At 48.7% G+C, this 27,608-nt stretch overlaps 9 protein-coding genes across 9 annotated transcripts; 5 read left to right on the forward strand and 4 right to left on the reverse strand.

Annotated features, from left to right (window-relative positions):
* Positions 1-2,123: 2,123 nt before the first annotated feature.
* Positions 2,124-4,089, forward strand: FOBCDRAFT_186064 (uncharacterized protein; the record flags this gene model as incomplete). Its single annotated transcript, XM_059608613.1, has 7 exons — positions 2,124-2,255; positions 2,348-2,486; positions 2,558-2,742; positions 2,900-2,965; positions 3,039-3,412; positions 3,467-3,534; positions 3,603-4,089. The coding sequence occupies 7 exons, from the start codon at positions 2,124-2,126 to the stop codon at positions 3,959-3,961; spliced, it is 1,323 nt and encodes a 440-aa protein (XP_059465287.1). The 3' UTR covers positions 3,962-4,089.
* A 4,392-nt stretch (positions 4,090-8,481) lies between these two features.
* FOBCDRAFT_227300 (SUKH-4 immunity protein) lies at positions 8,482-9,686 on the forward strand. Its single transcript, XM_054705382.2, has one exon. It carries the CDS (start codon positions 8,755-8,757, stop codon positions 9,337-9,339), a length of 585 nt encoding a protein of 194 aa, XP_054561357.1. The 5' UTR covers positions 8,482-8,754; the 3' UTR covers positions 9,340-9,686.
* On the forward strand, positions 9,634-11,339 carry FOBCDRAFT_227301 (uncharacterized protein). The gene has a single exon (XM_059609739.1). The coding sequence runs from the start codon at positions 9,939-9,941 to the stop codon at positions 10,869-10,871; it is 933 nt and encodes a 310-aa protein (XP_059467450.1). The 5' UTR covers positions 9,634-9,938; the 3' UTR covers positions 10,872-11,339.
* Positions 11,340-11,459: 120 nt separating this feature from the next.
* Positions 11,460-12,791, reverse strand: FOBCDRAFT_241548 (beta-lactamase/transpeptidase-like protein; the record flags this gene model as incomplete). The annotated part of the gene is made up of 7 exons (XM_059610369.1): positions 11,460-11,485; positions 11,527-11,575; positions 11,626-12,024; positions 12,082-12,165; positions 12,218-12,323; positions 12,382-12,637; positions 12,692-12,791. The coding sequence occupies 7 exons, from the start codon at positions 12,789-12,791 to the stop codon at positions 11,460-11,462; spliced, it is 1,020 nt and encodes a 339-aa protein (XP_059465288.1).
* A 997-nt stretch (positions 12,792-13,788) lies between these two features.
* FOBCDRAFT_203886 (Tannase/feruloyl esterase) lies at positions 13,789-15,570 on the reverse strand (the record flags this gene model as incomplete). Its single annotated transcript, XM_054705384.1, has 1 exon — positions 13,789-15,570. One exon carries the CDS (start codon positions 15,568-15,570, stop codon positions 13,789-13,791), a length of 1,782 nt encoding a protein of 593 aa, XP_054561359.1.
* A 4,472-nt stretch (positions 15,571-20,042) lies between these two features.
* FOBCDRAFT_241549 (carboxylesterase family protein) lies at positions 20,043-22,032 on the reverse strand (the record flags this gene model as incomplete). Its single annotated transcript, XM_054705385.1, has 6 exons — positions 20,043-20,185; positions 20,257-21,033; positions 21,101-21,222; positions 21,276-21,356; positions 21,408-21,596; positions 21,650-22,032. 6 exons carry the CDS (start codon positions 22,030-22,032, stop codon positions 20,043-20,045), a joined length of 1,695 nt encoding a protein of 564 aa, XP_054561360.1.
* Positions 22,033-22,971: 939 nt separating this feature from the next.
* Positions 22,972-23,709, forward strand: FOBCDRAFT_276432 (peptidase M24, structural domain-containing protein; the record flags this gene model as incomplete). Its single annotated transcript, XM_054705386.1, has 1 exon — positions 22,972-23,709. The coding sequence occupies one exon, from the start codon at positions 22,972-22,974 to the stop codon at positions 23,707-23,709; it is 738 nt and encodes a 245-aa protein (XP_054561361.1).
* Positions 23,710-25,509: 1,800 nt separating this feature from the next.
* On the reverse strand, positions 25,510-26,211 carry FOBCDRAFT_95481 (major facilitator superfamily domain-containing protein; the record flags this gene model as incomplete). The annotated part of the gene is made up of 3 exons (XM_054705387.2): positions 25,510-25,593; positions 25,643-26,007; positions 26,064-26,211. Coding segments are annotated over 3 exons (597 nt in total), but the record flags the coding sequence as incomplete, so codon positions are not given.
* A 15-nt stretch (positions 26,212-26,226) lies between these two features.
* FOBCDRAFT_138832 (major facilitator superfamily domain-containing protein) lies at positions 26,227-27,070 on the forward strand (the record flags this gene model as incomplete). The annotated part of the gene is made up of 2 exons (XM_054705388.2): positions 26,227-26,453; positions 26,506-27,070. Coding segments are annotated over 2 exons (792 nt in total), but the record flags the coding sequence as incomplete, so codon positions are not given.
* Positions 27,071-27,608: the final 538 nt, after the last annotated feature.

Here is a 27,608-nt window from a genome sequence, read left to right on the forward strand (position 1 = left end):
GGGAAAGGGAAGATCTCAACCCGGATGATGGTGACTTTATAAAACATGTTCAAAGTGCCCCTGGTGTCACTTTGCATAATGCGACGATGCGTCGGGAAATGAACCATCTCGGCCTTGGGAACGATTGCGGCACGTACCCCCGATCTCGCAGGTTGCCACTCCAGGTTTTTACGCTAATTCTTACAGTGGGGTGCAAAAAGTATTCGCAACCCCCTGCTCAGGAGTATCTCGTCTAGCCGGATCAGGGATTTTTGAAGGTGCCGCTTTAAGCTTGCATTTTTAACCTAGCAACATCAACTAGAACAGCTTTAGTACTTTGTATACTAGCCTTCTGCAGTAATTACAGCGTTAACGCGGTTCGGCATTGTCTCACAGAGGTTTCATAAGATCCTTTCTTTAAGGTTATCCCAAGCTTCTATCGCAGCTAAGACTAAGGCGTGTTGTGTAGCGACTGTATCCTCTGCATAAGTCAGTTCTGGGTGTAACCAATAGACCTCGGCCTTCATCAACGCCCACAGATTCTCTATAGGGTTCAAATCAGGTAAATACGGCGGCCAAGCCATCAAATCGACCCCTAGGTTTTCCAGCAGGGACTTGACGATCCGGGCCGTATGCACAGAGGCATTATTATGCATAAAGATATCGCCTGACTGAAGGAACCACGGCAGGATGAAGCTATATAACTGATAGATGCCTATGGTGTTGATGTTGCCGATGAGAGGCATTAACGGCGTATGAGATCCATGACCGAAGGCAGCCCAGAACATCTGCCATATGGCTCCTTGTCTCCTAGCTTCCCTGACATCCTATACACATAGGGCCTCGCGAAACGATAGGAAGGTCTAGATAGGTCTTACGGTCTGACCGCGGCAGACTATATACTCGTCACTCCATTTGACCCTTCGCCAATTAATGCCCTAATATCATATGGCCTAATCGAGCCTTTTGCAAGCCTATAATGCATTAGGGCTATGCACTTTTTCTATATCCACTTCCTCTTATTTATCTTACGTAGAAGATATCATAAAGATTGCACTTTAATAGCATTATCAACAGAATTAAGTAAATCTCTTATTATTATGTGTAGATCTATTGTAATAGTATTATATATCTAATCGCGCTGCTCTTCTATGAGCTTTTGAGGCGCACTGGGGCGAGGCAAAGTGCAGTTATTAGAGCCGCGTTTTTCTTCGTGTTTAACAGTCAACCAGATTATTAATTTTAAGATTTCTAGAAACCTATAATAAAGATCTCTCTAGCTATAACCAGCACGCCATAATTCGCAAATGTGAGACCATAAAGATGGCGATAATTCCTTGCCTCGAGGCATCGTTATGGTGTTATTACAAGCAAGAGAGTGACCTGCAAAAGCAGCGTTGAAAACGCGGTCCAAATCGGGCTAGGTAAGGTGGGCCCACAGCTAGGGATGCGAATACTTTTTGCACCCCACTGTATTGCTGCTTCTCCCAGCCGGAGACCCTTCGCGAAGCACCAAGACCCCTGCCTCCGCCGCGCCGCATAGCTGGGGAGAACAGCAAGTGACCCAAACAGTTATATCTCCGGGCCGTGCGTGGACCGATGAGGAACGTCATGGCGTCAATGCCACCAGAAAGAGGGACCCTGCAGGGCGTGCACACTACCAATGCAGGGGTTGCCCCATGGCAGGCATGTCAGTTACAGAACCAACGCAACAGCCAAGAAGTTTAGGCACATATATCACCTCTTGCAAGGTTCCTAAAGAACTTTGAAATCACGGATTCAGAAGGTGCAGACTGCGAGTCCCTTTTCTCCCACTCACCATCTCTCTCTCCCCCGGATGCATGGATGCGCCCGTCATGGACATCAAACCAGCAAAAAGGCCCGACGGTGTGGTGGATTCTCCCCTCCCATCTCCAAGCGAAGGCGAGACTGAAACACCACCACACCCCACAGTAAGCTTCTGAATCTGTCACAGCCCGTCTCTTGGCGTTTGCCCCGGGAGAGTGGGATGTCTTCGTCGGGATATATCTCCACGAGGTTTCCCCTGGCAGCATGGGCCTGGATCCTTGGTCCCATTTCCGCCAGTTTCCCTTTTTCTTTTCCTCTGCCACTCAGAGGAGAGGGGTTTCTAACTTCCAAGAAACATGCCTTCCTCAAAGGGATACGAGGCATCGTGGCCCTTAATATTACTCTTGTGCATCGCAACGGCTACTCCGGGCCTCAGCCAGAACACCAATTCGACAGACCTGCTGCCAGGTCTGGTTCCGGATTGTGCGGTGAGTTCCCCTTACTCCGCAACTTGCAATCTCGAGCAATACGAACGCATTGGAATTTGCATCCGAGGGCCCTGGCTGACTGCCCACAATAGTTCCCTTGCCTCGCCAATGCCTTGCAGCAGGGTGGATGCGGCATCGCCGATCTGGCAGATTGCGTCTGCACCGACATCCCACTACAAGCAAACGTCTCCGCCTGTGTCCAACTATCATGCCCCTTCAACGACCAAGTTGGTACGTGTTTGCTCATCGCCAAGCACGACAACCCGCGTCCTGGTTGCTGACTGTTGTACGCTGGCTCTTAGAGGTGGGGAGGGTTTCGAATAACCTGTGCATCGACTATCCCAAAGAGTCTCGCAGCGGCCAGGTCAGGGTGACTGGTACTGCTAGCGCCGCCATTACCTTTACCATTGTCGCCTTGCGCTGCGTGGCAAGGTTGATGAGAACAAAGAGACTATGGTGGGATGATTGGATGGCCGTCATTGCTACGGTAAGTCAAAGGACGCTTGGCCATAACGTGCAAGCCATTGGGACTCGGATGCTGAGCCAAAGTCTCAGGTTCTGCTCGCAACCACAATTGGTGCTCAGATCGAGAGTAAGTAGTGCACTGGTCGTGAATGAACATTCGAGGATAACGCTGACCAGAGTCCTCGCCAGGTGCACGGCTTGGGTTTGGCCGCCACTATTGGAATGTAGACCCAGCGAAAGGGGAGGTCATCCTTAAGGCCAGTCGGACTCCCAGCTCCATAGATGCCATTCCTGGTTTCGGACTAACCGTCTATGCAGATGTTCTACGCCACCCAGATGCTCTATGTCCTCATCCAAGTCTCGGCCAAGGGATCGCTGCTAGCCTTCTACGCGCGTGTTTTTACAAGTCGCAAGTTCCGGCTCTGGACCTGGATTACTGTCGGATTTCTCGTAGGTCACGGGGCCATCTTCTTGGGCCTCGTCATATTCCAATGCCGTCCCATCGCCTCCATCTGGGATCGGAATCTGGAGCCAAAGTGCATCAATCTCCCCGCGTTGGGCTACGCCGGTGCAATTACCAGCATCGTCGAGGATATTGTGATCCTTATCCTCCCTATCCCGGAGCTCCTGAAGCTGCAGTTGAACCGCGGGAAGAAGATCGCCCTGTTGCTCATGTTCAGCATTGGATCCTTGTACGTCGCTGGATTTGCCCGTTGAGACTCAGATTTGGATACTGACTCGGCCAGCGCATGCGTGACAAGCATGATCCGTCTCAAGTACATTGTTGACTTTGGAAACACGCTCGATGCTGCATGTAAGAGCTCTTCGCATCCCCCTCGGCAACCGTTTCTTGTTCCAGACTGAGCTGACACCGACATTCAGGGGACAATGTCTACGTCGTGATATGGTCCATCATCGAGCTCTCATGCGCTTTGATCTGCGCCAGCTTACCAGCATTACGCCCGCTCCTGCAAATGATACCCGGCGTTCTGAGCAGCACAAAGGCGTCGACCTTCAAGGGTCCATCGAGCCGTAGTGGCCCGGGCCACCGAGGATCCCTTCCGCCTCGTAGTGCGTCAGCTCGAGCGTTCAAAGAACTTCCCGATCTGCCCGTTGAGCGCTCCCAGGGTCATCCCGACAAGCGCATGTCTAAGCGAGGCGCGTATCCGGACGCGGACTATAGTAGTCGAGATGAGGAGTTTGAAATGCACTCGGTAACAAAAGAAAGGTTTGTTGTATAGTACGGTATATGAGTAATATGTGGTATGGGATGTACGTTATTGTCATGTAGGGTTACATGTGTGAGCATGTACGTTTTTAGAGCTCCGTGAGCAGAGCAGGACGGGATGCCTTCAATGGCGATGGACTGGGTTATAAACGAAGATATGAACTTCAGATTTTACTATATCAGACTTGTACGTATATTAATTACTTTAGTACTGGACACTTTGACCATAGGGTGGGCTGATGACAGAGACTTTGTCATCATTCCTCCAGAGGTCTTATGCCTCGACCAGGAATACGAGGCGCCCAGAAGCTCTACGTACGGGGCAAGTTTTCGAAATGCCAGAGCCGCCACTCCTCAGCTAGTGGTTGGAATCTCTAGTTGAATAGGAGACGATGTTGATGCGACCGGCTTAGATGAGGATTTGCACGTTGGAATGTTAAGTGACCAACACTCACAAAGAAATGACGGGGGTCCAGACCGCCGCCTCCAGCCAAGTCTAGTACCAAGCCTCCAAATTCACATCGGATGTTGCACTTGAACAGATGTTCGGCAGACAGCCAACCACTGGTGTCTCACAGCGCCTTCTACAGCCGAGGGTCACTTCACAGGTCAAGCCCCTTGGTAACCAGGCTTTCAGCTCAATAAATGGGGCTATTTCTGGCGATTCCACCCAGTTCAAGTTCTTACTAACGTGACCTCTGAGAGGCTCGACCATTTTGGGTCAATGTGTCGCTCTCAACGGAACTGAACCTTCTCAACATCTGGATCACTGAGCCACCCCCGACAGCTATTACTTGTCTTGTGCGCCATCCGGACGATAAAGTATGGGATAGAAGATCAATCCAGCCTGTCGCCATCGCTCTTCAGGGTCTACAACGTAGACTGTGGCACTGTTTGTTGGCTAATCTCTGAATGATCCAGTATCAGCAATGAGGAAATACTCCTTATCAGAGCACCTATACGTGATCACCCAGGGTGCTATAGAAACAACTACCAATGCCGAGTTTCGTAAAGCTCGAGTTGTGTCTTTTCGGTTTACCTCCAAGGGGGAACCAGCACTTACCATCCAGGACCACCTAACGCATAACCCCCACCTAATGCATAACCAAAATTTCGCTTCTCCCATACAAAATCCAAATTTTCAATTGCATTGTATTCGGCCAGCCATGAAGATACTCGCGAACGAAGACCTGCACTATATTTCTTTTTTCATCAAACTTTCATATCGGCTTGAATTTTTCCCGTTTTGCCCTGGAGCCTGGTTCTCTAGCCCTTTGAATTTTGTCGTATTTCACCTCATGTACCCTAGGCGACTCCATCCACTCAAGCCGAACTTTCACCTAATTTACTCGCCACAACTCCTTCCGTAATGGTTCACTGTAATTATACCGAAGATGACGTAGCTGAGGCTTTATTTGATACCACCGATAGAGGCCTCTCACAGAATGAGGCGGCCCAGAAACGTGGAGTACCTCAGTGGACCATTTCGAGACGACTTTCCGGTCAAGCAAGCAGGAATGAAAGTATCTAGGCCCACCAGCGTATTCCAAAGAGCTAGGAGGAGATGCTTATTCGTTGGGTGCTGCGACAAGAGTCTCTGGGCTAAGCTCTATCGCACAGCCAGCTCCGCGCCTGTGTCGAGGCCATCCTTCAACAACAAGGCGATAACAAACCTTTAGGTAAGCACTGGACCACTAGGTTCGTCAAACGTCACCCAAAACTATCTACCAAGATTGGAAAACGTCAAGAAGCCGCCAGATTTGATGGCTTTACTCCGAAGGCGGTCAATTGGTACTTCGATATCAGGGAGAACGAGTACGGCTGGATCAAGCCTGAGAACACAGTTAACGTGGACGAGGGCGGCATAATGGTAGGTTTCGGTAAGTCTTCTATATGTGCTCTATAGGCTTTTATAGGGCATAGCTAATTGGTTATCCATGAGGCCTGGATAGCCTCGTAATCGGGAGCTCTGACCCGAAGAAGAAGGCGTTGTTGAAAGGCGTTCAGTCGCGCACGTGGACTTCGTTTATTGAGGCTATTACTGCAACTGACCTCTCTTTAAAACCGGGAATTATCTTTAAAGGAAAAGAGCTGCAGAAGCAATGGTTTCTAAACGAATTCGAATTGATAGCGGACTGGCACTACATCACATCCCCGAACGGCTGGACCGACAACCATATTGCTCTCGAATGGTTGAAAGACGTCTATCTACCTCAAACGGAGCCTCGTGATGCATCGGATGCGAGACTTATTATCCTTGACGGTCACGGGAGCCATGCGCAGGTGAGCATTTCGGTGTTTTCGCCGCTGAATCACCCGCTATAGGGTCGCTGACGAGCAGTCAGGACGAGTAGATGGCTACGTGCTTTCTAAACAACGTCTACTGCTGTTACTTACCAGCACATTGTTCCCATGGTCTGCAGCCATTAGATAATGGGATTTTTAATGTCATCAAAGGTGCGTACGGAAAGAACTCCAGAAGCTGGCCAGTTTGACCGATTCTGCGCCGGTTGACAAAGTCAACTTTATCCCGGCATACGCGAAAGCCAGGGAGGCGGGGCATGAGGAAAGATATTATCTTATCCGGCTGGAGATTTACTGGAAATTGGCCTATAAATCGTCATAAGGCTCTAACACATCCTGAAATTCAACCGGACAAAGAAAAACTGCTGGAAGAGTTCAAGACGCCGAGCCCTCCTCAAATGCACTCAGATGATACGCCGAAAACGAGTCGGCAAGTGAGGGAAATGGCCAAACACCGAAGCCGTCCGACCAGGCAGAAGTACAGTAAGATCGCAAAGGGATTGGAAGCTTTAGAGATGAAGGTGGCCGTTCAGAATGCGCGGATTACTGGCCTCGAGGAGCCTGGATGGCCCAGCTGCGGCGAGGGAAGAAAAGAAAGGCGGTACCAAACCCAAACCGACGATTCATGGCTCTGGCGGAGACTATAGCGGCTAGAGAAGCTCTTCCTGACTCAAAGAAGGCAGAAATGGAGGTGGATGTGGATGAGGAGGTCGAGTCGATGATTGAGGTGGGTGTCGGGTTAGAGGACGAACGTGAGGACTTTACGGTCGTAACAAAGCACTGCCAGCGCACACGAAGCGGCCGGGAGGTCAAAAAACCACGCAGAGAGTAAAATTCAAATAACTTTATAGAAACTCTCTTTAAAGCCTCGTTTATTAATTGAGAACCGGGCCTGTTTTTGCGGACATCAATATTTGGATTTTGTATGGGAAGATCGAAATTTTGGTGGTCCATTAGGTGGGGGTGCCCACTAGGTGGTCCTAAGGCGGTTGGCATTCCGACCATCTCTGGTCACTGCGACGCATCGCCAGTGAGGTTGGTCACTCGACTGTCGCATCTCCTGCTCCACGGTCTTACGAATCATTGTTGGTGTAGCCTCTCCAAGATGGTCTTCAGGAACTCTGGATGTGTCGACTGTGCAGAATACCGGTTCTGGAGTTGCCGATCGGGCTGCAGACGAAGATTGACTGGACATACTGGTGGATGTCATCCTGGCTGCGTCTGCATACAATTGAACCGACGACCGTGGTGTTTCAGTCTTATTCAGCATGTCTAGCTGTAGTCGAGTCTGCTCCAGCTCGCCGCAAACCTGGGTGAGCTGGTCTCGGACTTGCGATAATTCTTGTGCCATCTGGGCCGTGGCCCTGGCGACTTCCTCGGCTATGCGATCACTGAGCTTGGTGAACTCGAGCTGAAATTCGGCCTTCATCGCTTCGATTTTCTTCTTTAAGTCCTGCTCTAGTAGTTGCTTCAAGCTCTGGACTGCGCCTGCCTCGACCATACCGCCAGCTGACTTGGGGGCAGCTTGCTTCCGAGCTCGGTTTTGTCCCAGAGCTCCCCAACTGGTCTCACCTTCCTCCTGCCATTCCATATCGCCATTTTGCTGCTCCATCTCCAATACCTTCGTCGTCCTGACCCTCTTCTGCTGAGGGCGATGATATCCCCCGCCCGAACCAACCGGATCGTCTCCCATGACGATGATGACGTCTGATGCGGGGTTCGCAACACCAGACATCCACCAAGGGCCTGAATCGCCGCCAAGCGGTTACCAGGACTTTCAAAAGTTATAAATAGGATAAATAGAAGTTATTGGGTTTTATTTAAAAAAAGAAGATTGTTTTTCGCATGTGTTCTGTGTATCGTTCCGTCCCCTAAAGCCACAGATGTGGGGATTACTTGACTAAACAGACTTAGCGCGGGTACATGCCGCGCTAGCTCAAGGAAGGATTAGTTTTGACCACGAAATTCTGATTGGCTATGGGCTGGTGAAGCGACAACGAGGTTCACAACTAATACGAGCGATAACGTCACAACGAGAGCAGGAATGAAGATAAAAAGAGTTTTTATAATATCTAAATAACCTTGAGACTGGGTATAGTGTATGGAAAGTAGTTTTGGTCAGCTCCCAACGCCCATGTCAAGTCACCTTTTTCATGATGTCTACAGTCTGGGAACAGTACACCATAACTAGCGTCAGGCAACAGCCTGCTGCCTAGGAGATCGGCAGACTAAACGTACTGGTAGGTATAAGAGGCCCAGTCTCGGCTTCTTGAGATAAGAAAGTAAGCGCTTATTTGATCCTCGTTATCCGTCCGTGCCTGCAACACAGACCACTACGTTTTGACGGTCTCGCACAGCTTCGACGACAGAGCGACGCCCCAGGCGAGAGTCGCGGATAACCAGCGGGTGCAGAACTATCTCAACAGGCTGCGTGCGGCCCGGTAGCCGATTCGCCCCAGAGGCTGCCCAGAGATATCCGCCAGCGACCAGCACCCAGACGGAATGACCACCCCTCCCCCCCTCACCCGCGATATGCTCGAGTTGGTGTTCCAGCCGGAGGAGCTCGTCACGACTCCCGAGAGCGCCCTCGACGGCGTGACCCACCCGGACACCCGGCATGTGTTGGCCACCCTGGGCATTCCCGTCCGAGACAACCCCTGGTTCGACATGGCTGAAGGCCTCGACCAACGGCTGCGACCCGTCGGGGACTGGGACTGGGACCTCTCAGACCGCTACGAGCAGGTACCGCCCGGGGCCGAACGGTGGATCTCACTGGCCCTGATCCCGTACGACGACATCGCCTTTGACCCCAGCACCGGCACGGTCTGGTGCCTGCCGCAGGACGCCGACATCCGCCTGATGAATAGTTCGCTGCGGTCCTTCGTCCACTTCCTCTACCTTCTCGAAACCGAACGACCGCACTACGACTTCCAGATGGAGGATAGTGACGCCGAGTTCGAGCCCGAGGCGTCCCAGGACCGCACCGAGGAGGCGATGCGGGAGGTGGACCCCGCAGCGCTGGACAATCCACAGTCCAGCTGGTATAAGGTCCTCACCTCCATGGTCGACCCCGAACACCACTTCTGAGCCCCCCATCCTGGCTTACTAATCAATCAACGGCTTTCAATATTGATGCAATATTTTGATAGGGGTGCCGCAACCTTACGGGTGCCGCACTTTTAGCGCTTCTCATTGGCCCAAATCTCACGTGCTAGTGCACCGGTACGTACCAAATTCTGCCGCACTTTTTGCCAGTTGGCCACCAAAGCTTCGTATCGCTTAAAGGGTTAAAGTGAATGTGATGAGCAGCAGCAAATGTGTTGATTGATTGTTGTTCTTCGTACGGGGTATTCCATTCCGCAGAGTTATTTAAGCATACAGCTAGATTACTAATGCAGTTGTTTCCTGACGCCGTGAAGATCATGCCTACCCTGCGACGCTTCGACCAGTCGTCGTCAATTCGCGTCGCGTCGCGTCAAGACATATCACCATCATTGTTGTCCTTCCCCCGACGAATACAACATACCTCGAAGCTCTACAATGCCTTCACCAGATGTTCATACCGCCAATATAAGCCGTCGCAGAAGTCCAATTAGCCCGATCAATCCCTCTAGTAGAACACAATCGCGGCCTTCATCGAGCAACTCAGACCAGTTATCAGACAATTCAACGGCCTGCCTCGAAATATGTCAATATGGCACGGAAGGTGTGGGTGGCGTGCCTGCAGGATGGCTCGACCATCATTTTCCTCCCTGCCTGGACTTCACGATTCAATCGGCAAAGATATTCCAGGTGTTCAGTGGCGAAAATCAGACATATACCTCCGGAACGATTATCGCACGTCCCTGTATAGACCAAGCAAACAGTTCCAACACGTTGACACACTGACACCAGACCCGGCCATGACCATACGGGAAAGGCAGCACACCGGTCAACAGAGTCGAGACGAGTGTATAACGCGAGCCGTAACGAGAATGACGATCCTCCCGACTGCCTTAGGATTGGCTCGCCAGCTGGTAAAAACAGACCGTCACCTCGCCTCGGCACTTGCGTTAGCCCGCGAAAGGGACCTTGCCTGGGCCGAACAAAGACGTCAAACGCAAAAAGGCAGTGCGACTTTTTCACAGCCAGTCACAAGCCCTGTCCAGGTCTCATTGCTTCCGAACGTGTCTGCTCCGGGCGAGGAGCAGTGCGAGCAGCACGACTTGTCCGATGCCAGCTCGAGGTCCAACGCAGTCGAAACAATCCCAAACCCACCAATCCTGGGTGATCCAGCTCCGTCGGTTGATGCCCTTTTTGCTAGGGTTAACAGTTTTGCGAAAACCCGTAGCTTCGGTGTTATCAAGGCTCATGGTATGATTCGACCTGGACAGCGAAGTCGATATGTCCTCCAATGCCATCGGTACGGGCTCCGCGGCCGGGAAGGGGTGCTGGCCTTCGGAAACGAAAGTCTCGAAAGTCGGGGTGCCTATGGAAGATTATTGCCGAGGCCCTGCCAGAGAACGGTTTTCAGTGGACTCTGCGACACTTCCCAGATGCGGAACACCGCCACCACAATCATAACCCCAGTACCGATGCCGCCGCTCACCCAGTTCATCGACGACTTACTAGCCCTGTGAAGGCGACCATCCAGTCTTCCAGTCGACGGGTTGGCATTCGTGCACGAGACATTGGTGGCATAGTCCGAGATCACTTTCCAGATTCGGTTTACACCAAGAGAGATATCTACAATGCCAGAGCTCGGATTAGCAGAGAGAATGTGGGTGGCTACAGCTCTACGGCTGCATTGATCAAGTTGTTCGACGACAAGGAGACCCCTTACGTTGCCGAGTGGGCTAAGGACGAACCCGACCGCCTGGTGGGGTTGGTTTGGACGTTCTCCTACTGTATCCAGATGTGGAGGCGTTTCCCCAAGGTCATCAGCACAAAGATCTCCAGCTACAATGTGTGACGAGACGTAGATGGTATTCAACATGCGATTCAAAACGTGCTGTAATTATGCAACAGGTTGTCTATGTATATCCAGATTCACTCTTTGAAGTTAATCGAAGTTGGCGTTTTAGAAATCCTTGAGATTCTGATCTCCTGCGCTTTAAGCTACTTGACTGTAAACATATTCCTCAAATGCAGAAAATAAGTCGGTAGACTGCTGATCACCAGATGGGAGAAGCTGTGATAGATAGACACCAGCAATACCCTTTTTTATATCAATCCACTGGGCAGAAGATGTCAGCTAGATAGTCTTAACAGAGAGTGTGCTACTAGCTTGCTTACCCAGTAAATATTCGGCATTCCAGTCCAGGAGAGCGAGTTTTCGGAACGTCTGTTGGGGATCGGAGACAGGTTGATTATGCCACCAAGTCCAAAGCTTACCGGCGTTGTAGAAGGAATCGAATTGTAAATGGCATTGCGATAGGATTCGGAATACTCATCTTGACTTTGGAGACCGGGCGCATCATGAAGATGAGACTGGAACATCAAGTCGATTGTTTCCCTGGCCAGCAACTTCTCGCTCAAAAGACCATGGTAGATCTTGAGAAGTTCGGGCACAGTAGAATACAAGCCACCGCCTCCGAGGTCATCGGTGACTGGGTCTGCGGCTGGGCACTTTGTGATTCTCAGTTCTTCTCCCACTCGTTCCCAAGTGTTTACCATGCGTTCTCGCAGGTCTTCACGTTCTTGCAATTGAAAAGTGGCGTCTTTGACAGACACGACGTCGAATATGTGGCGTTTCATGTAGTCTCCTAGCCTCATGGAAGTGACTCTTTCAACCTAATAAACAGCCGAGTTCAGTTTCGACAAACGCCAGCACAGCCAATGGGGACTTACCATGGCGCCGGCCCAGTCGATACCTGGGGAGTATAGCCAACGTTCACCGGGTTCTGACACTAGAATTGTGTAGAACTTCTCTATCTGATTCATCTGATAAGCCAAAACGATGGGGGAAAAAATTGCAAAAACTTACCAGCGTTTCGCGACGTCGAGGCTCAACTTCTGGGAGCTGGTCGTAACGGGTCAAGAGGGGTTCCATATGGAGGTAGGTCAAACCGCTCGAATGAGTCAGAAGATGCCTACGCAATGTGTCAATTGTAGAGTCTTAGAAGTTCATCAGGAATGCCAGTAGCCTACCTCAGGGTGATGGCTTTGGTTGAGTCTCGAAAAGTTGGTTTGTCTTGTTCATCAAAGCCGGTTAGGATCCGAAGACTCTTCAACTCTGGCAGGATGTCTGAAACGTCCGCGTCGAGATTGAGCAGTCCTTTCTCCACGCATTGCATCACAGCAATGGTGGTAACAAGCTTAGTACTTGATGCGAGAAAGTGTACTCCATCCGTCGCAAGACTCTCAAATGCATCCTCTCCAAAGGTCTTTGTGTAGTGGAAGGAGCCTTTCAACTCCTGTTGTTAGCCACCGACTTTAATGGCTTCCGAGATCTCCATACCGTCTTTGTTCACAGCCCCAAGAGTGACTCGTGGAAGGGGTTGTTTTTTGTCGAATTGAGGGTGACGAAAAAAGTGGACAGTGTCTTCGAAGGACGACATTTTTAATTTTGAAGCATAAGCGATTTGGCGAAGTGTGCGTAGTGAAACTCAGTGAAGTTTAAATCAAGTTGCAAACAGAATTGGACTTTATTTGATGATGGCAATTTAAGCGTACAAGCACCGAAAGAAATGTAAGTCCCATTCGCTGCGTCCCGGGCGGGTATGTGGGATCATGCGAGTCATCTACACCGCTTCGCTCCCTGAGTCAACCATTAGCCCGTCTCACCAAGGCGGAAAGTAACAAGTCATGCATGGATCATGTTCACGGTGGCAGGTGGCTGTCGATAAAACAAGATTTCTGACCATGTGTGACAGAAATATACAGCCACAACGATACTAATGATAGCCAAGAGCTGGCTGTGTATTGATATCAACATCTACTACTGTGAACTTCAAGTCACCCGCGTGGGTGGATAAGTGATTGGGCCCTTATGCGCAAGGTTAGTCTACTCTAGCTCATGTCATATCAAGGTTTTCCAACCCATGTAACTATTACTCTTCACAGCCAATCGCAGACAGGTTCAATTATGGGTCCTCGGGTATTGACCGTTTTAGGAAAGAACATCATCACAGGGATTATCGAATGGACCACAATTTCCTACCAGATGAACACAGAGGCTTGTTAACAGCTGCACAGGGGGTCATACATGTGAATGATTCTTGTTCGACGAGTCAGGTGCGTGAAAGTTTGTTGCCATCCTCTTTCTACATCGGCCGTAGCATAGGTAAGTCACATCTTATCATATGAATCAGAGTACTTACCCTACATACTAGAGGTAGAAAACATACTATAGATCTTAATCTAGCTCCTAAGTATATATATAATTTCTTTAATTTAATAGCTAATTACTTAATTAATTATAGGCTTTAATACCCAGGCTTAAGGGAGTAATTACTTTAAAGGGGCAGGTTATTAATTAACATATATACTTATTTATTTGCGAAATGCTATAGCACTAAGTATAAGGACCCTTGCCTATACAGAGGCAGCAAGTACTCAGCAGGAAAAGCTAGTTGCACTATTTACATCCCCAACACCATCGTACTTGGGGAGCTTTGGGTAAGGGCATATAGGGCGACTCTTCTTTTCATCCGGCGTTGTAGCCATGATGTGATCTGGCGCTACTCCTGTTTCAACCCAAGCGACCAGCTTCCCAATAAGCTCAAGCGCCGATGGGAAAGGTATGGCAGCTTGCCCTGCTTGGTTGGATGTCAAGGAGCAGTGCGTCATACCAGGCACAAAAAAGACCCTATGGAAATCCGCCGTCTTGATCATTCCTCCGGTATATTCAGCAGACTCTTCGTAGTAAAGAGCAACGTGTCCTACAGGTGAAGTGTAGTCTGCCGTACCATGGTAAACGAGAATCTTTTTCCCGAGACTTTGGATCTTTCGCAGATCTGGGTTGAGGATGTCCATGTTGTAGAGGTGCTTTTTGTCAATATCTTCCTCGGCTGCCTTTTTGACATAGTCCGCAAACTGCTTGTATGAAAAATCTTTCCAAACATTTTGTCCTCCCTCAAAATACCCTGGATCGCCAAGAGTCCTGTTCAAGAACAATAGAGGCCAGACCAAGCCTGGCACCTGACATAAGGTGTTAACGAACTGAAGTTGTGATCCACGTGCCTTCCCCCAATAGAGCTGGTTTGTTGGACGGACTAAGTTCATTCCATTGTCCTCTGCAACATCGGGGACCGAGCCGTCAACGGTAACACCATACCATATCTTGTTCAAGGCTTTCGCTTGAGTAAGTGAAAGTGCCCATGTCTCGTTACAATGTCCGCCGTCTTCGAGGCGCAGAACGGAAGGATCTTTTGTGGGATCGTAATCGTTGTGTTGCCATTCGGTGATGTACCCGTCGTGCTGGCCAGTGATCACAGTATCATGGTGAGCCACGGCCTTCTGAGACACAATCTCCAGTTGGATTTCCGAAATAGTCTCGTTGATGGGAACCAGATCATTGTTCACCACAATGTTATCATAGGCTATGCTGCCATAGAAGTAACTGCCATTGAACGACGGGGCACTAACGAGATACCCGTCGTAATCTTCAGGTATGTCCTGAGCGATCTGATAAACTTGGCGACCGCCGGTTGAACACCCAGCTAGGTATGCTGAATTATGCGATTTGCCATAATATTCTTTTGAGATTTGTTTGGAGACTTCTGCCATGATGTGGTTGCCTTGATAAGCGAAGTTCTTCCAGCCCTCATCATTGTATTGATTGTCGGCAGTCAGAAGGTATGATGTGTTGACTGACGGGAGGTACCATGATGGAAAGGGATATCTCGAGAAGTGGCCTCCATTGGAGATAGCAGCCACAAAACCCATCTTCGATGCCCATTCCGAGTACTGGATAGTAGGGTACATGGGCAGTCCAGACATATCTGGGAGTGTGACGAATGGACTTCCTTGGAAGGCGTCATCGACAAAGTTGATAATTCGACTAGTCCAGGTATCGGGATCCGGGAACCAGAGTTCAACCCCGACGTCTGTCCCTGAGAATGGATCGGGCTCCGCTGGAGCGGGGCCTGTCGTACGAACAAAGAGCTTAACAACCGTTGCTCCATTTGTTGCAATAGGAATAATTTTCTGCTGACCAGAACCTGGATCTATAGGCAGCATGTACTCGTCAGGATCAAAATGCCTAACTTGGATTATAGTCGTGTTTGCATGGTCCTTGAAAAGATTACCCAAGGCACGATGCATCTGATCCAGAGGCGAACCAGAGCATGCCAGGCAGAGGGACGAGAGTACCAGGAGCACCTGCTTGAAGATCATGTTGTTGAGCAGATGAGGATGTATGTGGACGAGCTTGTGCGGCGCTCCATGTGGGATTGATTCATGTAATCGATGTCTTATAGCTTTGAGCCAGGTAATAAATCCTACATCCATTATGTAATTACATAAAAGAGGGCTTCGCAAGCTGTCCTAATTCAGTAATAATCCGATATGATGCAAACCCACCAGGAGCAAGGACATACCTCGCGGTATCAGAATACTTTACATCTCAGGCTTGGCTGCCAAAGATAGTGAGACAGACTACCGGCTTGGTGATTACTAGATCCGCCCAGATATTTCTGTCTCTTGATTTCAACGTGCTAAATTTTTGCGACCCTAGACATAATTCTGCTATGATAGTGATAACGCTAGCAATAACTAAACTTAGCGTTATCTCCTTAGCCGGCAGGTTTCTTAGGTTAGATCTTTTAACAGCAAAAGCTAAATATATATCTGCATAAACAGAAGCTTCGCGAAATATCCTTTTCTAGTAATATTTATAGTGCTAATAGAAGTTACTAACAGGGTTAATAAGGAAATAATATTATAATATACCTTACTAGTAACGTGGTTGATAAGCAAGTGGGACAGACAAGCAAGTGGGACAGCATACTGTACAGCAAAAAATAGCTTACCCTATAACACTTAGCTACCTTAAATAAAATAGCTAAAAATCCGAAAAAAATATTTTTATAAATAAATAACTATAGGATATGTAAATATATTTTTTGTAGATTTTTAGCTATTTTATATTATATAATAAAGCTTATTTACACAGTGTAAAGAGTATAAGTAAGCATTTTTATATATAATTTAAATAATAAATTAACTATAATTATTCTATTAATAATATAGCTTTTTTATATAGTTAAATATATAACTTTTAAATTTTAGCTATTTTAGGCTTAGTTTGGATTTTATATTAGCTTTTAAAAACTGGCTTTTAAGGTATAGGTTAAGCTGTCACGCTTACTTGTCTGTCCCACTTACTTATCAACCACGTTAAGTATAATAAACTAGTAAATTTAAAACCTATAGTTAAGTAAATAAGTAATATAAATAGTTCTTTTTTTTAATAAGTCTTTATAAAAAAGTAAATAATACTTTATAAGGTATTTAAGTATATATTAGCTTATAGCTAGTATAACTTATAAGTTTTATTTCTTTTAGATATAGTTTTAAATTAACGTGGTTGATAAGCAAGTGGGACAGACAAGCAAGTGGGACAAAAATGCCTCAACCTTACATCTAACTATCTGATCATTTAATTCTCAACCGCCAAATATGTCACAGCCCTCTGATGAATCTAGAATCCTTCTTGCCCTTCAAGCCCTTCAAAATAATCCAAAATTAACAGCCCGACGTGCTGCAGAAATCTATCAAGTTGGGCGAATGAAGCTATGGCGCCGCCATAAGGGTATACAATCGCGACGCGATACTATCCAAAAGTCACGGAAGCTATCTGATCTAGAAGAAGAGATAATAGTTAAGTTTATTCTTGATCTAGATTCGCGAGGATTTCCCCCGCGACTTCGTTTTGTGGAAGAAATGGCCAATTCTCTGCTAGCTGACCGCGATGCGTCACCTGTTGGCAAGCGCTGGGCTCATAACTTCATTAAGCGACAACCAGAGCTAAAGATACGTTTATTTCGGAGATATAACTATCAGAGAGCTAAATGCGAAGACCCGACTATTATTCGGGGCTGGTTTCGCCTCGTAGAGAATACGATCGCGAAATATAGTATCCAATTAGATGATATCTGGAACTTTGATGAGACCGGCTTTATGATGGGTATGATTGAGCCCGGGATGGTTATCACAAGCTTAGAAAGGCAAGGGATGCCAAAAAAAGTCCAGCCTGGAAATCGTGAATAGATTACTGCGATTCAGGCGATCAATGCAGAAGGTCAATCGATCCCGCCGTTTATCATTGGTTCAGGCCAATATCACCTTGCTAATTGGTATCGAGAATGCGACCTACCCGGCGATTGGGTTATTGCATTGAGCGAAAATGGATGGACCAACAACCAGCTAGGTCTTGACTGGCTCAGGCACTTTAATCGGTCAATAAAGGACCGATCAGTTGGATCCTATCGTCTCTTAATCCTCGATGGTCATGAAAGCCATCACTCGGCCGAATTTATGAGATATTATGAGGAGAAGAAGATTATTATGCTCTGTATGCCTGCTCATGCCTCTCATCTACTCCAGCCTCTTGATGTCGGCTGCTTTGGACCGCTGAAAAAGGCTTATGGGCAAGAAATAGAGCGTTTAATCGGATGCTCTATAAACCACATTTCCAAGACCGAGTTCTTTCCTGCCTTCCACGCCGCCTACCGAGCTACTATTACAGAAAGCAATATCCGGGGAGGTTTTAGAGGAGCCGGGCTTGCTCCCCTTAACCCAGAAAATGTCATCTCAAAGCTTGATGTGCAGTTACGGACCCCGACGCCTCCTGTAGAGGTCACGGCACCTTCGACCCCCTGGGCTTCAAGGACCCCAAAGACAATACTAGAGGCCCAATCGCACTTCAAGTACCTACAGAAACGGATTATTAATCATAAAAGCAGCTCCCCAGAGTCAATTATCCAAGCTGTTAGGTATTTTGAGAAGGGAAATAGCATCCTTATCCATGAGGTGGCCTTACTAAAGGATAGGGTTCGACAACTTGAACAAGAGAATCGGATAGTAGGGCGGCGCCGAAGGGGAAAAAGAACTAGACTACAGAAAGGAGGGACTTTGACTATAGAAGAGGCATCACAAGTAATTAATCAGATGGATGTTGATATGCAGGTAGCGGCCGAGTTATCGAGAAGTGGTGGTCGCAGAAGGTCAAAGGGACCGAGGGTTTCGCATTGTAGCAAGTGCGGCAAGGCCGGGCATAATGCAAGGACCTGTCAGGAGGTAATTGAGGTCAATAGGGAAGAGTATAGCGAGTGATTTTAATTGATCTAAAAGGTTGTGGTGTTTTTAGTATTAATTTTATTATATAGGTGATAAAAAGTGGCACACCCGCTTATCTGTCACACTCGCTTATCAAACACGTTACCGTATTTTGAGTTTAGAACACAACAGCTTCGCGAATCGTCCCTTTCTGGCAATATTTGCATTGCTAGCGGAAATTGCCAGCGGGGTTGACGCTGAAAATCTTAACCTTAACACTGGCGAACCCTGGTCTTGACCATCCCGCTCGGCTTTTGTGAGCGCACTACCCTTGCATTTCTCATCACCGCCGTTCCTAGCCTCTCCTCTGATCGTCTCGCACACTATGTCCTCTTGTTTTGAAGTTCTCCCCTCCTCCTGTCTGCAGCTCGGCGCTGTCCACTTTCCCCGCCCCCCAGCGCCGCCAGCTTTATGGATGTCATCATCGTGTTCACAAGGTGGCTTCGACGAGGATGGTGCCCTCGTTGATGCCCGGGGAAATGTTTCGATGTTGTTGTGATATTTCTTTTTGATAGGTTGGATTGATTGATTGACTGATTCTGTTAAATTATTCGCGGTGACTATATGAGCCGTCCCTAGAGATTGACCTTCTATATAACCCATCTTCCTTCAACGCTTGAAAATCAGTTTTGAGAGTGCCACATCAGTCCAAGGAGCAGCAGTGCTTCTGCTGGAACAACAGTCTGCCAGTTTTCCCTAGAACCCGGATAGTGGCGTTAACGACCGTTAGATCTGGCTTCCGCCCACTGCAGACAAAAGAGAATAACGTGTCTGACCGGTTCCTTGACTTCTGCGCATCCGCATTTTGCACCAACTTATCTACTAAGTTAACCCTCCTCGAGCAAGGTATTAGTTCAGCCGGCAGTAACCCATCCTGGCCTGGATGAGAATAGACGCTAGTACTCGTTCGGCGTGAGTGCTGCTTGTTTGGTAAGCCAGATATCTGATGTAGCCCAGTAAGATCATCCGGTTCAATGGTCAAAGGTCATACTGTGAAGTATTCGTCGTTCATCAGTACTGTATTCGTTGGTGATTAGATAGAATGGTGAAGTGAATGGTGGCTGGCAGTATAGAGGGCGCGTATCTCATAAAGGTGGCATTGCGCTCGCGTGACGGAGCTCGGGGTTGCTCGGACTATTCGATTAGGTTATCCGCAAAGTTTTTCTGTACGTTTACGAGTTGGGTTGGAGTCTTAAGATCGGATAAAAATATTTTTTTAATACCATACTTAACTACCAATCTAACCAACCGGAGCCCTAAGATTAGATTGCTAAGCATTCATAGAGGCCTCGGGTTGGGTGATTGCCTTAGCAATCTTGGTTGGTTGCAATCCACCCTGGTTGGGATAGAGGATGAGAGACATACGAACTGTGCCACAAATCCCGCTGCACACTCTTGTCAATCTTTATTTATGTGCTTGATCTTGAACCGCCCTCCCCCATCCTCAAAGCTTCCGACACAAAATCAATCCACGAAAGTTCAGCCTATGAGATTGTGTAATCTGAAACATGGCGAAACTTCCAGGCCTTTTAATACACCAGGCTGGCCATTAACTCCATGTTCGAGATCCGCTGCTCTTTCCCAACCGTGATATTCAAATGGGTCGGCTCAGCAGCAAAGTGATAGATTTGCGGATCGGATCCACGGTACGGCGGCCATTCCGGTGCGGTCTCTAAAAGAAGGGTAAGTCAGTCAGCATTAAGTCGTCAGCAACTCTTGAGGGTAGGGAGATTGGGTACATACGTTGAGAGTATCGCGGAACACCTGTGTTGACAAACCCAACCCACATCCCAGTCATTTCACGGGCGAGTTCCAAATATGGCTCTGGCAAGCCACCGAGTGGGTTGGGGCCTTCCCAGGGAGGGTTTTCTCCTTCCCAGCCTGATCCGTTCACGTTGTTGAACATGTAAGCCAGGTCGAAACCGTGGGATGAACCGCGGTATTGCGGTACCGTAGAAAAGGGTACGTGAGCATTATAGACGAAGACATCGCTTTTGCTATGGGACTTCCATTGTTCAGCTGTAAAATGCGTGCCCGCTTTAAAGATGGCATCAGTCATGATGGTGGTTAATCGCCGGTACTGGTATCCCACGGTATCATTTAGTTGCGCGTTCGAAATTCCCTGTAGACACAAGTCGTTGTCGTTGTGGCCATAGGCCGACATCACTGCTGTCGCTGTAGTGAAGTTCAGGCCCATACTAACCCCAGACAGAACATCGTGAAGGTCGCTATCACTGTTGATTCCTAGAGGAACAAAATATGACGCTTCATCGTTCGTGGAACCGATGAGATAGGTGACGGGCGGGAAGTTCCCGTCTCTCAGTTGTTGTGCAGATGGTCCGGCCACGAACTCGCCATCGATGACAGGACCATACAAAGAACCCGCAGCTGGGACCTTGAGGGAGGCGTTGATAGCGTTGTTGAGGGTCTCAAAGTCCGCCTGGCGTAGACATGCTAACTTGTCCTCTGCACCCAGGCAGACGGCCTCCGTCACATTGATGGTAGCTCGTCCAAGCTTCTCTGTTCCTTATTAGCGCCAGATTCTCATACACACCCGGGGTGGTCGGGTTCAGGGTGGGTGATTTACCAGGGGTCCTCTCCCAAGGACCTTGACCTGCTGCAGGTCCGGACTGTGATATGACTTGGTGGAACAAGCCATCATTCCGACCATTGAAAGCGAGAAGTTGCTTATTGACAGAGACAGATCCCCTAGTGCAGGCTATTAGTGTCGAGACAATCGAGATAGCGGGTGTGTTCCTTACGCGCTCTCTCCCATAATCGTCACTCGCGAAGGGTCTCCTCCAAAGGCAGCAATGTTCTCTTGGACCCATTGCAAGGCCATCCTAACATGGATAAGTCATGTGTAGACTCCAAGGTCCGATTTTTATATTTACCTCTGATCCCTCAATCCAAGGTTGGTTAACCCTTCCTCAACGATTTGGTCTGACCATATGAAGCCCCAGGCCGCTAAGCGATAGTTTATGCTCACGGTGATGATAGGCTGGCCAATTTCTTGAGAGCGCTGGACGATGAAAGAAGTGTTATAATACGAGGTGGTACTGCTGCCTTCGGTGAAACCGCCTCTATTGGAATGCTTAGCAAAACGACAGAGACTATATGGTGAAGTACAACTGACCCGTGAATCCACACCAATACAGGCAATGGTTTCTCCTCGCGAGCTGGGCGGATGACCTCGAGATTGAGGCAGTCCTCGTGATTAGGGCTCGCCATGTATGACTCAGGGCCATATCCGATGCAAGAAAATCCTGGCGTGGTAGCGTTACGAAGACCAGACCAGGACGTGTTTAGACTCTGGGGCCTGGCAAACCTCAAGTCACCAACTGGTGGCTGAGCGTAGGGCATGCCGAAGAAGATGTCCTGGTCATATTCAGCGTTGTAGGTCCCGTAGTAAGAGCCGTTGGTAGTGATTGCGACAGGATGTTTACGGTGCGGGGCTGGCGTGCTTATGGCTTGGCCCGAAAGGCAGAGGAGCGCCAAAAGCGCAGCGAGGGTAGTCATTGAAAATTGATTAATCGACCGCGATTCTCGATGCCTTTGCAACTATGGCGTGGGTGGCTCATGGCTCTGACAGTAGTACCACCGACCTATATACTTCTTCTGCTCCTCGTCCTCCCTCTTCTTCCTGAGGATTTGTTATCGTAGATACGCTACTTTCGATTCCTCGGCAATCTTCCAAAACAAGAAAGCCTAAGAGGGGTGACTACCCCACGAGCAGTGTTGAGGCTTGTAGGTCAACGTTTACAGGGGTCAAAGCTGATAAAGCTTTATGTAGCGCAGACTAGATACTTAATTTAACTAGTAAATTAGCTGGTGTTCTTCTGTGCACAAATAGCTACATAATAAGTAAGCCTTAACACTGCTCGTGGAATAGCAGGCTAGAACACTTGCATGGTATTGGAAGTTCTTGCTCGATATGGCACCGTTGCGAAAGGTGGGCCGACTAGCGCAGCAAGTGGATCGCGACACGACTGTATCTTTGGAGCTTCGTAGGACGGATGATCCCAATTATCCTTCCTTAGCTTGAACTTTGAACTTCGGTGCGGGGTGCACGATGCAAATGACGCACGATAGATTGCGGAATTTTGTGCAAGCCAGGGTCATTGGAATGTCGGGATTGGGCGCACGGCCCCCACAAAACGTTGGGATCTCGAATTTAACAATCAGGGCCGTCATAGCCGATGTACATGTGCAGCACTTTGAGCCTCTCCTTGATATCCCGAACTGCTTATTAGAGCACGCGTCTCCACATGATGTCCATGCGAGCAACACAACCTAAGCACCTTCTATCTCCTTAAGCGATATAAGGCTCTAGTTTATAACTCCCCCCTACGGGCAGTCTGAGGGATATTGACATTCCTAATCTATATCGTGATTTTATTTCCACGTTCACTGGAAGCTCACTGGAAGATTTTGTTTGGGTCTAAACAGCGAGCAACGATGAGTGGTACACAAGTCGTCTCTGCCGACCAGGACAAAGCATTACGACTCCTCGACGCCCAAAACAAAGCGCTGGTTCTGTTCAATGACATCGAGCGAGATTTGCTGCGCAAAGGGGTCAGCGAGAAGCAGCTAAGCGACGAGATTCACCACCTCGGGAATGTTCGTTATGGAATCAAAACACATTGGCACAAAAGAGTCGTTCGAAGCGGTCCAAACACTCTCAAACCATACTCAGAGAGCCTCACTGATCGCATCATTGAGGATGACGACATTCTTTTCGTCGACCTTGGGCCGCTATTCGAAACCTGGGAGGCTGACTTTGGCCGCACCTACGTACTGGGAAATGATCCAAACAAGTTGAAACTTCGCGACGACCTTCACATCATCTGGCGCAGAGTGAAGGAGGCGTTCTGGGAGAACAGCAAAATGACGGGAGACGAGCTGTATGCGATAGCAAGCCGCGAAGCAAAACAAGCTGGCTACGTCTTCGGAGCTGAGATTGCTGGGCATCTAGTAGGATCCTTCCCTCATGAGCGCATACCGCGCGACAAGGTCAGCTTATACGTCATGCCGGGGAACACAGAACGCATGACACAGAAGGGAAAGGATGGATTGCAACGGCACTGGATCCTGGAGATTCATCTTCACGACTACAAAAGGGGGTTTGGAGGCTTTATGGAGCAACTACTCACAATTAATGAAGAAGGCGTTCCGGAAGCAACTGCACATGAATAGAACCACAAAAGATCTACGCCCGGCCACTAGCGACTGATCATTTCTAGGTATCAGAGCACTTTGCCTCGAGGAAGGGCATGACGGTGGTTTCTATGCCCGCTTTAACCAGGACGCAACTGACCTGCTCTTTGATGCTTGTGGCACTCTTGATATGGGCTTCGATCAGTTTCTCACATTAGACTACCTCACTGTCTTATCCTCCTCCTGTCCAGGCCTTGACTGAGTAGTATAGCGGAAAGAATGGATTATCCCTTCCTTGACATGATGAAAAGTTGCACGGCGACTCCAAAAAAAAGTGTCAAAAGGCTCCATTACCCTGTAGATGATCAGATTCTGCAAGCTTGCGTTGGCTCTAAGAGGGAGATAGTACAGAGGTGATAGCTCAAATAATATAAATTACTTTTGATGACGCTGCAAATCTTTGCAAGGTTAACCCGCGCGCTTCCATCGCGCCGAAGGTCAGCTTCAGTTGGTCGCACGCGTCTACGTGGCTCATGAGTAGCCCGCGACTGCGGTCGGTCCCTCAAAGTCAGAAGATTCAATTGCAGCTGCGATGTTGACTCCTCCATACCCTACAATAGAACTGGTCATAACAACACTTTTCGGGGTGCCTCTCCCACTTCAGAAGGCCCGGCATCACGTGAGTCGATGTATCCCTTCGGTGTCGGAGGACCTTGAGGAGACACACACTTGGAAGCCAACAACCAATTAGATAGATGCTAGGGAATACCAGGATACATAAAGACGCTAGCATTTTCAGCTGTTTGATATGTACTCCCAGCTTGAGTCTATACATATAGTTACATCTAAAGCAGCAGTCATTCTGTTGTGAATGTTGTCATACAATGGTACTACCATATCTATGGCGCAGCACTGCGTTCACAAGGTCCTCTGGCATCCAAGGGATATGGCAGCTTTGACAGGCTGGAGTCGATTGGTATCTACAAGACGGAAAAGCCCGCAGCAAAGCGATTGGCCGCAGTTACGTTTCTGTGATGAGGTTAGGCAAGCGCACGGCCCTTCGCAAAAAGATCGAATTCGGTAAGTCTGGAAAGTAATGTGTCCTCCGGACGAGAAACTGCTCAATTTAGCTGTCTTCCGAGACTTATGAGCACTAGATCCCACGAACGCCTCGTGCGGGGTCTATGTCACCGTCTCTTGGCTTTTGCGGCTTGTTACACGGTCCTTCGCAAAACATACGGATCTAGTAACGACTGTAAATTTGCGCCTTCTCAGTAGGTCGGACTCGTTAGGACCCTTGATGCTGGCGGAAGGCAGGCACTAGGGGCTAAGCTTAATCTTCACTCTATCTCTTAGCACTCACTATCATTCCACAGCCACCAGTTATCTCTCAGCAATTACCTCGCCACACCCAAAACATCGGTCATGTGAGCCCCCCCGGACCCGGATGTGAAGTTATGCTTCAAACCTTAAATTCAAATCCGCCAGCTTTGTGATAGCATACGATCAATTTGATTTGGCTGTGTATATATCTTACTGTACCTCGCATTCTTCCAGCGACTTCGTAATCACACACTTCTCCTATTCCTCATATTTCATCAAATTCACTCCAAAATGTCGGACCATCGCGTGGTCCCTGGGACAGTCTATCTAATAGATGTCCAGCACATCTCGCACTCTAAACATGCCGGCGACGGCGAAATCGTGCTCGTTCCTATGCCTACCGATGATCCTGAGGATTGGTTGAACATTTTCGCTTTTTGTATCGTCCATGCCGTTCGCCGCGTCGTATGCAGCTGTCTTCGATCCAATTTCATTCTGCGTCTCTTCAGTCACGAGTATGGACGTTCGCGTGAAGTTTGTTTCCTCCATGAAAAAGAAGCAAAATAAGAAACCGATAGCCAACCATATAGCTCCCCAGTACTAAAAATTAATTAGCTTCTGTGAATTCTCCGACACTATATTGATATACCTGAGCCCAGCGCCAGCCCATTCCATCGTTGATGAATCCGGCGAGGATCGGAGCCAGGAAGCCGGCTGCGAAGAGTACAAACGCATAGATAGCCATAAATTTTCCTCGCTCATGCGCACAGAACACGTCTGCAATAGAGATCTCTCCCAGACATTCTAGAGGGCCGCCTGCTAAACCTCCTAGAATCTTCGTAGCCATCCACGAGCCAGGGCTGAGTACGTGGGGGACGGCAATCGTAGCACCGATAGACAGCAGCAGTGAGATAAGATAGATAGGTCTCTTCCCGAACTGTTTGGCAGCTGGGTGCCATATCAGACAGCCCCATCCGAAAGCCAGGTAGTTGTACCCGGTACCGGCGTTGAGATCTGAACAACGGGATTAGTGATCTGCTAGGGTAACTTATGATAGCAAAGTCACTTACCTGCTACAGAAAGACCGGTGTTTTCAGCCACAGGAACGATGATGGAATACACCAATGAGCACGATAAGCCAACCATGACCATATAGACTGCCATACAGGTGACCGAGAGCAATTTGCGCCGCCTCGACCAGTTAAGCGGACCACGCGGAACGATCTCTCTGAAGGCACTGTGATTTATCCTCGAAAGACATATCTCCAGAAGCTGAAACTGTTCGATAACGTGCAGCCAATCCACCATTTCTGGTCAATGGTCTTACGCCCCCTACGTCTACTATCTTATCCCGTCATCATCTACTGTGGTTTCTCATACGGATGTTCACTTATCTGGTATTCTGTGCTCAACGGTACAGCATCTGTTGTCTTGAGCTCCCCGCCATATAACTTCAGCGCGTAAGGTGCTATTTGAAATCTTTCTCAAGTCAAACAAGCTAATCAGAGTTAGATCCTACGTCGGACTCACCTATATTTCCCCTATGATCGGTGTTGGCGTCGGCAGTCTGATCGCTGGCAACTTTGGCGACGTTGTTGTCATTTGGCTTGCTCGCCGTAACAAAGGAACATGGCACTCGGAATATCGGCAGTGGCTGAACCTCATTATGGTCGTCCTTCTCCCTGGCTCTCTTCTCCTCTGGGGCCTCGGGGCAGAACATGGAATCCACTGGTTTGGTTTGGTCTTCGCTATGGGACTCATCGGGTGTTGTATTGCTATGGGGGCACATCTTTCGCTCTCTTACTGCATTGACACCTACACGGATTTCGGCGCCGACGCCGTGGTTGCTACGATGTGTATCAGGAACACTATGGGCTTCGCGATAGGTTATGGCATCACACCGTGGACCGAGAACTTGGGATACCAGAACGCCTTCCTGGTCGCAGCAGCTGCCGGTCTTCTTCAGGTCCTCACATTCCTGATAATGGTGAAGTGGGGTCCTCAGATCCGGGAGCGCTCAACTGACCGTTACCGCCGTGACGTGGACAGGGCGACAGAGTTAGAGATTACTCATTGATCTGACATATTACTCCTACCAGGTGGGCCTGTGACGATGCATGGGGCGGTTTTGTCTACAGAACGGTAGTGAAAGCTCATGAATTCAGATCGACTCAAGATGCTGCAATCGCTTTGCTTAAGTAGTTCTACGAGACTCCCGTTTGCTCCTTGTATCTCAAAGGGCACGCCTTCGACGTCATCGTATGGCCGACCATTATGGCATCTGCTGCATGTGATTGGAGCCTGTGTAGCAGCTTTAGCCGCTGTAGATCTTGCTTGAAGAGGAAGCGTTGCCTTCTCATCGCTCGACAGCTCCCACTGTGACCGCCGTCTTCTGATACTGGGTTGGGTCCTGCGCCCACTTGCCTGCATTCCTCTCGACTTCCCGGACTCGAGGTACAATGCCCTTTCCCGTATTGACTGACCGTTGCGTGTCTAGATGACTTGACCTGCTTTAAGGGCCGGACTCATCTGGCTTCGGCTTCTGGGGGATTGGTCGTTGTGCCTTAGTGGGCTACTTTGAAGCGGACTATCATAGTACTGGTGGCTTTGAATCT

The sequence above is a fragment of the Fusarium oxysporum genome, chromosome VII, assembly GCF_013085055.1.
Source record: "Fusarium oxysporum Fo47 chromosome VII, complete sequence".
NCBI lineage: Eukaryota > Fungi > Ascomycota > Sordariomycetes > Hypocreales > Nectriaceae > Fusarium > Fusarium oxysporum.

Coding starts and splice junctions, on each gene's coding strand:
- FOBCDRAFT_227300 (XM_054705382.2), top strand. CDS start 8,755: ATGACCACCCCTCCCCCCCTCACCCGCGATATGCTCGAGTTGGTGTTC.
- FOBCDRAFT_227301 (XM_059609739.1), top strand. CDS start 9,939: ATGTCAATATGGCACGGAAGGTGTGGGTGGCGTGCCTGCAGGATGGCT.